General features: G+C 43.6%; 1 protein-coding gene across 6 annotated transcripts in view; it reads right to left on the bottom strand.

The window, feature by feature from the left end:
• Positions 1 to 11,707, bottom strand: part of arhgef28a (Rho guanine nucleotide exchange factor (GEF) 28a) — a 37,546-nt gene that overhangs the window by 6,747 nt on the left and 19,092 nt on the right. For 3 of the 6 annotated variants that reach the window (XM_019887501.1, XM_019887541.1, XM_019887551.1), the window contains 17 exons: positions 10,732 to 10,853; positions 9,917 to 10,290; positions 9,089 to 9,221; positions 8,624 to 8,735; positions 7,323 to 7,403; positions 6,696 to 6,738; positions 5,262 to 5,351; positions 4,589 to 4,712; positions 3,789 to 3,933; positions 3,483 to 3,538; positions 2,849 to 2,906; positions 1,505 to 1,646; positions 1,218 to 1,339; positions 987 to 1,127; positions 632 to 882; positions 408 to 533; positions 210 to 327 (listed from right to left, as the gene is read on the bottom strand). In XM_019887501.1, the coding sequence (XP_019743060.1) occupies positions 210 to 327; positions 408 to 533; positions 632 to 882; positions 987 to 1,127; positions 1,218 to 1,339; positions 1,505 to 1,646; positions 2,849 to 2,906; positions 3,483 to 3,538; positions 3,789 to 3,933; positions 4,589 to 4,712; positions 5,262 to 5,351; positions 6,696 to 6,738; positions 7,323 to 7,403; positions 8,624 to 8,735; positions 9,089 to 9,221; positions 9,917 to 10,290; positions 10,732 to 10,853 (2,238 nt within the window). The remainder of the gene's footprint in view (positions 1 to 209; positions 328 to 407; positions 534 to 631; positions 883 to 986; positions 1,128 to 1,217; positions 1,340 to 1,504; positions 1,647 to 2,848; positions 2,907 to 3,482; positions 3,539 to 3,788; positions 3,934 to 4,588; positions 4,713 to 5,261; positions 5,352 to 6,695; positions 6,739 to 7,322; positions 7,404 to 8,623; positions 8,736 to 9,088; positions 9,222 to 9,916; positions 10,291 to 10,731; positions 10,854 to 11,707) is intronic. The other 3 variants (XM_019887524.1, XM_019887513.1, XM_019887533.1) reach the window with 3 other exon arrangements.

Below are 11,707 nucleotides of genomic sequence, written 5' to 3'. Positions count from 1 at the left end.
CTTGCACATTTGCGTGTGGTTCTTTAGTGAGTTGAATTCATTGCCACTTGTATCATTCATTTTTGCTCAGAAGTCAAGCAAATAAATACAGAAATAAATAGAATCAGCTGAATGATGGCTCATATCTCAAAATAATTCACAGTCTTAAGTGATTTGTGAACGCTCTTCACTCATATCTCAAGGCACCACTGTACAAGGAGCTGACTTGCCTTGAGTGTAATGTAATATCCTCTCCAACAAAACTGGGTACTTGGTGATGCGCTGGGTGACTAAAAGGATAAACTCTGGAATCCCTCTCCTCCTGACCAGCGAGTTATGGCTCTGTTGCTGTGAGCAGAGAGGCCACAAGGATTTTACAACATTGCAGATCTTGAAAACATGCAATGTTCTACAACCGGGGGCCCCACTTTGACAAAGTTCTGGAGTTTTTTATTCTGCTGTTGAAGCTCCTTGAAGACACTGACAGCTTCCATGTGGTGACTGCAGAAATCGCCGTACACTTGCTTCATTGTCTCAGCATTTTCATCTGAGAACTGAAAGGGTCATCTTCAGTTTTAAGAAGAGTCCTTTGATATGGGTGGACGGTGACAATATTTTTGGCAATCGTGAACATGTATGCATCGTGACCAACCTGCTGAAGCAGGATGTCTCCGATCTGATGGATGAGGTAATTTTTCTGGTTCTCGGCTTGGGTGGAAGCTTGTCTGCACTCCTGCAGTGATCCAAAGAGGTTCCTGTGGAAGAGCAACAAGGAATCCAAACAAGGGAAGATCCGGGCCACGCAATCCCAGTCGAGTTGCAGCTCCTCCAGCATTCCTCGTCTGAACACTTCGGACATGACCGTCAGAGTCTGGATGTGGTGCAGCTCGGTCTGCATTAGTTCTACAAGGAGGCAGCAAAGTGGATTATCATAATAATACAACTGATTCACGAAGAGACTGGAATGGCTTAATGACTCTCGATGACAAAAGACCGCCCGGCCTCACCATAAATTACATCCTGGCGTTTGATGGCACGTCTGTCATGCTGCCGGCAGAAATCCGGACTCACTGCAAGACTCCACGACTCTGCGTCGAGTCCCAGAAGATCGGCTGATAGATCACTTAATAGAGGAGCATCGGCATCATCTGCGCAACAAGTTTTTAAACCTGTGATAGTGTGCAGTCATTCTATGAAACATTCAAACTTTTACAAACGTCTGATTAACCCTCACTGACCCTGCGGGGCCATTGGTGGGTCGACTGAAGGAAGAATTGTCATTGGGGCGCCCTCATCGGACTGTGAGCCGTAAGCTGTAGGAATGGAATCAATCTCCATTGCTGCTGTGTCACTCAGCCTTCTATAGAACAGAGAGGGGAATATAGAAACGTTAATTAGCTTAGTTTTAGGTACAAATTGCTATTCACAATGAGACCGCAATAAAGGCTAGCTAGAATCAGTTTTGTGGTGGATTCCATCTGATTACTGTGAATATGCAGGGTTGAACTACGGATGTCAATCCTACCTGCTCTCTAAAGAGACGGAGAGGCCTTTGGAGAGAGCGTCGAGTGTTTCTCGCTTTTCTTTGGTCGTTGGTGTGAGTGAGGATGACGAAGAAACGGAGGAGAAGGCGAGGGGTGTGGAGGGAGGGATGTCTTTCACAGAAGCTGAAGGAGACACCGGGATAACAGGAAATGTTTTCATTGTCATGGGAAACAGCAGGTGAAGACGCCGATGTTCAAATTAAAGTCTCGACCACAGACCACAGAAAATGATTTAAAAAACAAAACAACACCGAGGCACCAAAATCATGAAAAAACAAGCACTTGTCTTCATTCTCCATGGGCGTGTCTCCTTGAAGACCACACCATGCCCAACTATATATTACCATATGCCTCTAATACGAGCTGGAGGGGGGGGATAACATATACAAATATACACAAACACACATTTTATACATATGTAAATAAAATGATGGGGGATGGAGCGACTCCTGCCGAGGCCCATGTGTATCACTGGACTCAGTTTCTGCCTGGACGCCAATCAAGGGTATTTAAATGATGAAAAACATTTTAGCACTAAATCTCCAGACTTGAAATCTACATAGTTCTTGGGCTTTGTACATCTTTAAAAATGGTTGATGTGTTTACAAAGAAAGATCTGAATTCACTCTAGTCCACAGTCTATAAGTCACAGGTGTCAAACTCAAGGGCCGGGGGCCAGATCTGGCCGGCCGCATCATTTTATGGAGCCCGCGAAAGCAAATCAACCAGATCAACTTCCATGACGCTTGCTAAAATCCGTACCAAAATTTGAAGTTGTCATATGTAATAAATCGGCATTGTTAGCTATTACAAGCATTATTTCAGAAACTTCAACAACAGGGGGAACAAACTACTCTCCTTGACTTTTGATTTCAAAATCTAATAATTGTGTACTTTACATGGAATAACACGAGGAAGTGATTCAACATTTCTACGGCTTCACAGTCATAATGGCCCTCCGAGGGAAACTGTGACGACAATGTGGCCCGCGACAAAAAATGAGTTTGACACTCCTGCTCTAAGTGTTGAATGTACCTTCTCATTGTATGGGGATGTCCTCACTCTACCGATGTTATGCACAAACACATATAAATACAATCCGGGACGGATCCCCCACTGAGGCAGATTAAAATTTAACAGTTTCTTTTTTTTTTAAACAGAGTCATATGAGTGAGTCAGCGGCCAGGGTAAATGATTTGCTTTCAACAACAGGGAAACAAGAGAGGAGAGGTAAAAACAAAAAGAATAAGGAAGATGGAAGGAAGAGGGAGAACATGGGGGATGAGACGGGGTGGGGGTGCGGGGACATGTAATTTCTGACTCACTCTGTGGGAGGGACAAGGTCTTGCTTTTCGTCAACAATGCATTCTTCTCCTGCAGCTTCTGAGGAAAAATGTCATATTAACTTAAGTTGATGAACAACATAGCTGTACTGCCTTTAAATAAAATTAGTCAAAAATCGAAATCAAACATCATCGTCTGCTGGAGAAAACATGACGCAAGCTACAGTGTACACTGTCGCTGTTATTATTTTTCACTGTTCAGAACATCGCATGATTCCAGGAATTCTTTTTTTTTTTTTGTCACTAAGCGCTAGAACTTATTCTCCCAGCTTTTTGACTGCCTCCCCCACCTGCCCGTGAGGCAGGAACTGATTTATTTGTTCATTTAGCATTCAGCCTGTGACAGGTATGGCAGTAGAGTGCGAGAAGGGGGAGACAAGCGCAATGATCCGCAACATATTGCGGCACACAGCACTTTTGAGTTTCCAGGAAGGACATCTACAAGGTAAAATTGTCGTCGAGGTGCAGAGATTCGAGCACCTAAAATAAAACTTTTGGCCACAACTGTTTGAATGAGGGTCCAAGTACCACGTGCGTTTTGAAAGAACGAGCTAACACGATTCATTATTTTTGCTCTCATTGTTATGGGAGACCAAAGGCGGTGTTTGATGGTTACCTTTCCGCATTGTGTGACAGAATCTCGACAGTTCTTGTGGACATTCAAGAAACAGTCTGCAGACAAAAACAGACAAAGTCACGGTTAATTCAATCATTTAACTGATAATAAGACTAAATAAGCAATGTCCAGATGGCCATTGAAACTGCCCAATCGGTGTTGACTTTGCTGGGGGAAGAAAGCTGACCTCATCTTTTCTGCGGACCAAAACATGAAGGCAGCACGTGTGAGGATATTTATACAAACGCTGACAGTTGAGCCACCACAAGACATAAGACAACACCGCCGCCGCTGTCGAATACTTACTGGAGCACTGCAGCAGCTCCTTCCCAGAAACCGACTTATCGCAGGCCACACAGACAGCAGGACCAGATGGAGACGCGGGCACAAACTGATGTCCATTAGCCGCTCCGCTCTTGTCCTTCCCGTCCTTCGCCTCTTTCCCTTTAACCTGAAAAGAAAGCTCGTAAAATAAAATTCATTTGCCCGTTGAGCTGACATTGACTACAGTCGATGCCGGAGTGCAACAGAAAAACAACAAAAAGTAAAGTGGCCAGCTTCCTGGTGCGATACACCTGTTGAAGTGGTGTTAGCTGAGATAAAGAGATTTGAGTCAGCCTCACTGTTAACTCTCTTCTGGTCGACCGGTTCTGCTGTTATGGCGCTTTAACTTTGGGGGAGCATTAGGAGGGATTCCTTTGTGTGAGTGTGTGTGAGCGAGGAATGTTTATTTTCCTATCTAACTTTCCAAAGAGTTCATGTTTGTTAGCTCGCATATGTGCATGCTCTGAAACACGTGACAACGCCGCGTATACTATAGAATGTGTTTTGGTTCCTTAGGATGTTCTGGGAGGTTTGGCATTATGTAAGAAGATATTTTTTCAGTGTCCTGTTGCTAAGACCTGAGGAGAGGGGAATTTTCTCCCTCGCCAAATAAAGGCACCCTGCACAGACAGCGGCTCCCCAGCACAGGAATTCTAAGAGATGGTAAACCCTTTACAGCTCCACTTTGGATGCGAGTCACTATACATGGACACGGTTATTAAACGCAGGGGTGAACCTTTATCCTGGAGGAATTACAGTTTTCAGAGGGGCAAAGACCTCACCTTTGTTTTGTTGCGAGTGCTCGACATCCTGCTCTTGAGGAAGCTGAAGGTCCGGCTCACTTTGTACTTCTCTGATTCGACCTTGGACGGAATTATGTATTTATCCCACTCCTCATCCTCGATCCTGTTCCGGTGTAAACATTTCAGTTAGTCGTCAGTCATCACCTCAGTGGGGTCTTCGAAAGCCACGATGCACAACTCCTAATATTAGTATATTAATACTACCACAGATTTAATAACCTGGGATTCTAGCATCATGCTGAGATGAAAGAATGTCCACAGAGTCTTCCAGTGCTCTACTCGATAGACTAAGTTTTCTTGATAACATGCTTGGCATGCTTGGGTGTCACTATGGACTCGAGTGGATGCTATTTATAGCATGACCTTGGAGAGATGCAATTAATAACATGTCAACTATTGGCAGCAACTTAAAACTAGTTCCATTCGACACTAGACTAGAGAGGCGGTCGGAGCATCAAGGAGAAAATGGCATGCAACATGACGTCAAACCAATGCTGTGGCCTAAATTTCGATGTCACAGCAGAATCCGGAGGGGGGGGGGTTATATGTGCGGAACGGATGTTGTTAACAAAGCGAAAGGTACGGTCAAACCAAGTACAAACAAGTCGAGCCGCACATGCATGGCTGTGAGGCCGCTTTGGTGAACACATACTCTTTAAGGAACTCTGTGAGGGTGAGGTGTTGGAGTGATGCGCTGCTCTCCTCCTCTGCGGACTGGGCCCGCTTACGGAAACCCAAAACCCTGCGTGATGGATATAGCACACCTCAAACCAGGCTGTTGGGCTTTTTTTTTTTTTTTTTTTGGTCCATTGGGAGATTTATTTTCGTATGTTAAACAATTGAGGTTCTAAAAATGAGTCAGATTTTAGTAAGCCATTTATTATTACTGGATTCTAATACTGACTAACAATGAGAGTGACTTTCTTCCATCGGATGAAATGCATTTAAATGACAGGATGATTTATGGAATTGCCGATGTAACATGATTATCTAAAAAAAGTTTCCTCTGTTAGCGACGCATGGTTATTAGTGAGGAAAAAATGCATTAGGGCATTATAGACTAATAAGCCTGTGACCCAAAACACTAGCCGAATTACATGGAGACTTTTCTGTCATTCTGATTGAAATCATTCCGACTGAAGATCTCATTACGCGTGACGTGACCTATTCCGCTCTGTCCTGTACATGCGCCACTACCTTAAATCAGAACAGCCGTCTCACCACACCGCATCGATGTAAACGTCACGCGATTTGTCAAGATGGAGTTCGTTCGTCTTTTTAGCACAGTAGTCGTGATTGTTTTCACACTTTTATTAAAGTAACAGATTGATGGGGGCGGGGAGGTTACAAGTAGTTTGAAACAAGTTCTCCTGTCGCAGACGAACTCTGGTAAGACGCTGTCATTTTCAAGTGCATAGACAACGACGTCACTGCGCACCTACGTCAAAATAGAGAATGCGCAGACCGGATGCGGCCTGGTTAATCCGATTGAATAGTTTTCATGACGCTTGGCATGTACAAGCCCTGTGATTCTGAATGAAATTCCCATTCACATTCGGCCTTTTCATTCCGATTAAGGTGTTTATGTGGAGCATTTTCGTTGTTTGGTCATTCGGTTTCATTGTAATCGGAATACAAGGCTCCATGTAAACCTCGGCTAGTGAGAAATTAACAAAGGGAAATGAAAAATGATTGTGAGTAAAATTTAAAAAAAATTAAATGGGCGTATCGTAAAGCTCATGTTAAAAAAGCTTACCAGATGTAGCACAGTCATTCATGTTCTACATAGGGTGTTAAAATGGATGTTGCTGTTTACTTTGAGGTTATTTTGAGGTTGCAATCAGAGCATATACTGGCCCTGGCCGGGCTCGCAACAGGAAGTGTGTCACATCCTGCCCCCGTCAGACCCCCAAACACAGGTCGAACACTGAGGTCTCACACACTGTACACCCGCAGAGCTAATCTCTTACTGCAGGCCAACAGTGATGCCTAAAAAGGGCGGAAGTCTGTTTTGACATCTGAGTAAGGCCCCTACACAGTCCAGTGGATCTCGTCTCAGCTCATATAAGCGAGCCAATGCGGTTACCTCTTTTCTTTGGAAGTCTCTGTCAGGTTCAGCACACTCTGCTCTGTAATGTAGTGTCAGAGAAAGCCAAATGAGTGAGTGAGAAATAAATATGTCATTCACGGTAAGGAAGTTATTACAAACCGAGTGAACCCGAAGCCAGAGGTTGAATCGTCCATTCCATTGGTAGAGTAGTGAAAAAGTACAAATGCCGTACACCCACACAAAGACAGACCAAACATGGCACCAGGTTTTTGCAAAGCATAAACGGGCGGCATTAAAAATAGAACAGCCAAACCAAGAGAAAAACCCCAGATGAAGTCAAGCAGTAACCTTTGAGTAACCTTGAAACCCTTTATGAGCTTTCTCCAAAGCTTCAAGGAAGTTCAAATCGACAGGCCCAGATTTCAAATTAAGTGAATTTGTGAGTAAAATGTCATAACTTTTTTATTTGGCGACGTAAGGTAAATAGGTACCTTGTCTCAATAAAGGGTGGGAAACACTCACAGAGTAGATGATCCAAATAGCACCCGGAATGTTGTTTAGTGCATCTTTTGATTGGCACTAGATTTCCCCGATTAAGAGAAACACTTAAATGCCCACAGAAACTCCCGGCGGCGTGTTCTTGCTTCTCTGTAATTTACTTACTAACTTGGTTGAGGCGAGAAAGCGATTTAGAGAGAGATAAAGCCTGAAGTAGAGAACGGCCACTGCTGCTGAATGCGCCATCTATACAGAGTTCACAGAGTAACGGTGTTGTCTTACAAAAATGTGAACACTCAACACATACAGTGATATAAAATGCCTACACACCTTTGTTTAAAATGGTAGTTCTTTTTTTTTTTTTTCATACTGTGTAAAAAAAAAAATGACACCAAGATGAATTTCCCACTGGGCCATAACATACTTTCTCACGTGCTTTTGGGAGATTTGTTTTATGGTCCGATAAAACTGAGGTTGAACTTTTTGGCCATAATTCCAAGTGGTAGGTTTTGCTCAAGCACAACACTGGTCACTTACCAAAAGAACACCATAACTACATTGAAGAATATTGGTGGCAGTATCATGCTTTGGGGCTGTTTTTCCTTCAGTTTAAACCTGGGGCTTTAAACAAGGTGGACGGAATTATGAAATAGTCCGGAAAGTCAGAAAAAAGCCTATTAGAACTCCTGAACTTCATTCAGGGTTCATAAGGGGCACTTTAAATGGTTGCAGGTTTGTGCTGACTCACATTTAACCCAGGTTTGAATGTGCGCGGATAATTCTAAACACAGCCTCATCCCAGCTATAAGAGGGTGTGCACACTTGAGCAACCAAAAATATTTATCCATCCATTTTCCAATCTGCTTTATCCTCACTAGGGTCGCGGGGGGCGCTGGAGCCTATCCCAGCTGTCTTCGGGCAGTAGACGGGGGACACCCTGAACCGGTTGCCAGCCAATTGGAGGGTACTCGGAGACAAACAAGCATCCGTGCTCACACTCACACCTAGGGACAATTTAGAGTGTTCAATCAGCCTGCCATGCATGTTTTTGGAATGTGGGAGGAAACCGGAGTACCCGGAGAAAACCCACGCAGGCCCGGGGAGAACATGCAAACTCCACACAGGAAGGCCAGAGCCGGATCGAACCCACGACCTCTGCTCTGTGAGGTCGACGCGCTAACCACACGAACACCGAGCCGCCAAAATGTTTAATTTTTTAAATTTTTACTTCCTTTTTCTGAAGATTAAAAATCAATCGACTTGAACAGGTTACATTTCACCGTTATGGTGGAAATGTTTTTGTAATGTTTTATCTTTCTCCTTTGTTTTAGATGACAAAAACCTGGCAGTTAAACAGTGGTGCTTACATTATTTTTAATCAACCGTATCAGCTTTTTATGACAGATATCCGGCCGATTTGTTTGTCTTCAGCCGGCCACAGAACAGAGAGTTCAGAGTCCACTCACCTTCTGCCAGGTCAGTGATGGTTGCATCTCTGTTTAGCAAAGGGCGCGAGGGCCTCGCCTTGGGGGAGGAGTAGGAGTACGAGCGCAGTCGAACCTCGCCTTCCTCTGGGTTCTGGGTAAGAGCAGGGACAGAGCAGAGGGCAGTAAGCAAACAGCTTGAGAACAGAATATTTTCCAATCATGCTAGAAAAAAAAAAAGAAAATCAATCAATGTGTCTGATTTTTTCTCACAGCATTGAGCTGTTGATGACGTTAACACATCTGCATATTGGTATTTTAAAACCACGCTCCAAAAAAGTGATCCAACCCTTATTAAAATGTCGTACTCTGTGTCCCGAGAGACAGTTCACTTTATTTGGGTAAACAATCGGGGTTATGTAAAAGCAGAGCCTATTTATCATATAATAGACCAGAGGTGACACAATCAGGTAGATATTTGGAGAAATTAAGCATGCAGTACAATACCTTAGAGAGCTTTTGGGTGCTGTCCGAGTGAGATCTGTTAAAGTCTGGCGAGCTGCACTGCAGCTTTAAGGCTGAGCAGGGGTAGGAGTGTCCCAGGATGTCCTCTTCTCCACTGTCACACTCAAGACTGGGACTATTGACACATATGCCATTCGCTGATTCTTTACCATGTCGAAAATACAGTTTGTTCCGAGACGCTGCATCACTTGTCAGCTCAAGAACATTACATTCTAAAATACTGAAGTAGAATGCTTAAAGAAATTACACTCGGAAAGCAATCTCAAATTTATGCCAGCGCAGCCCGAAATGTTACCAAAATTCTCTTTTTATTGTATGATGGTTGATGCACGAGCGTGTTGATGCTCTTTACCCGAAATGGCCTTTTCCATGCTAAAATTCGATTACTGTTATGATATATGATTTTCACAACTGAAAAGCACATTAAAAAAAAAAAAAAAAGAGGTTATGTTATGCTTGATTAATTTACTTCCTCCTTGACTCATATTTGGGTATGAGAATACAGCGGGAAATATTTCCTTGTTCAATAACCATTCACGTTGAAAGAGTCTGACAGTTGACATTTCCTGAAGCATTCAAATATGCAATACAAATTAAAAATCTGTAGTAGTTGCTCTAGATTACGGAGAAAGTAGTCAATCTTCAATCCTCCAAGAAATTATGAATTCATCTGCTGTAAATCAAAGGAGGATGAGCAGGCTCATGTTGAAATATCTTTTTTTTTTTTTACTTTTACGTTGAACATGTAATCGGGATATCCTTTTCATTTTCAAGCAAGAATGTTAAAAATCATCATCAGTGATGTCGTACCTCAGTCCGCGGTTCGCCGCTGGCAAGTTGCATCCTCTGCGGTTCAAAGTGGGAGAGACTGGAAGGTTGGATTGTGGCTGTCGCCTCTGAACTCCTTCAAACAAACGGAAGGCGGAAGCCAGGGGGGAGGACGGGAACGATGGGGGGGAAGCAAAAGGAGAAGAGGGAGAGGGAGGAGAGATGTGGAGAGGTGACTCTTTGCATTTCTCTGGGCCTGGGCTTCGGACAGCCCTCTCGCCATTTTGTGGCGTGGGTGGGTGGGGATTTTTCGGACAGGTCCTTGAATCAGGGGGTGTCATGGAGAAAGGCTCCCAGCAAAGGCTGCCAACATCAGGCGGCGGGCGAGAATGGTATTTCATATCATCATCGTCCACCTGGAAAAGAAAAATGTCGAAAAGTGTTCACACACATATGATCAGAGTGCAATATTTGAACCTTATACGATTCTTCACAAAGTTTGCGTTACTCCTTTTTTCAGTCAGTGTGGATTGGTTTTTGAGTTGTATGCATTTTTTTTTTTTGTCAAAAATGACTGAGTGCCACGTGGGAAAAGAAGAAACCATTAGATTTTCCAGAAAAAGTGCATTTGCTATACACACACTTTATCTTTGCAGCAGGCTCAAACTATAGAAAATGCCAACGTCCACACCCTCACTTTAACACCGGGAGCTCACAAACAAACACGAAACTGATTTTTTTTTTTTCTCAGCGCTTTTGATACAAACTAGAATGATGCAGAACATACACAGAATTTGCTCGAGCCAACGTAAATAAACAGGTTACAGTACAGTACATGCATTCATTGCCCTACTCACTTGCTGCACCACCATGGCGTTGGCATATACTCTGTCTTTCCCATGGATCATCGCTGACAGCCTGGCAGCAGCAGCCAGAGTCGGGGATGAGGTTTGGCTCTCGCCTATCGACTGGCTTTTTTCTGTTGGGAAGCGATTTTTCAATATTACATTTGGTTTCTACAGCAACAGAAAATAACCCCTCACAAACACAGGAAGTGACATAGACATCCTGGGTAGTTAAGCGAGCCAAGACTCCATATGAGTGTGTGTGTGTGTGTGTGTGTGTCTGTGTGTCTGTGTGTGTGTGTGTGTGTGTGTGTGTGTGTGTGTGTGTGTGTGTGTGTGTGCGTCTCTCAAAGGCCCTTTGCACACACACGTGAAAGGGTGTGTCAGGCGTTGTGCCAAGGCATCTGTATGCTTGTTTCTTCCCCCCACCCGAACCTTCAGTGTGGCAGTGGCGAGAAGATAACTTCCAGTGAGCACACAGTAGCACTGAGGGGGAACATATTCTACACAGTGGAGCCACTGTGAGAGGCAGCCAGGTTTAGCTTTGCAAAAACACGCCTGCTCTTAAAACACACATGCACTCTATCCAAAACTCAGCTTCGAAGCGCTGTTTCTGGGAACGAATCCAGGCGGTAGTTTTAGTATTAGCTTAGTATCTGGGGATGAAATAATGAAATTCAGCCTGACAGTCTTTGTTTTTAAGCCTGAGTGTCTGTCTTTTTTTTTTGAGTCCTCTATACATAAAGTTGAGTTGAACTGAATTTAGACACCTTAATGTACAATCAAGTACAGCGCAGGTCTAAGATGGTCACAAGGCCATATGATATGTTTTTTTTCTTTTCAGTAGTCTTTCTGAATAATCCTGAACTGAATCCTGAAAACACACACACACACACACACACACACACACACACACACACATGCACACACTGATATATTGTCGACCAAACTTGTCTGTACAAATTGGAGAATAAAATTGGTTGCAGAG

This window comes from Hippocampus comes, unplaced genomic scaffold, assembly GCF_001891065.2.
Source record: "Hippocampus comes isolate QL1 unplaced genomic scaffold, H_comes_QL1_v1.1 scaffold155, whole genome shotgun sequence".
Taxonomy (NCBI): domain Eukaryota; kingdom Metazoa; phylum Chordata; class Actinopteri; order Syngnathiformes; family Syngnathidae; genus Hippocampus; species Hippocampus comes.
Note: the sequence above shows the minus strand (reverse complement) of the source record. Positions and strands in the feature narration are given on the sequence as shown.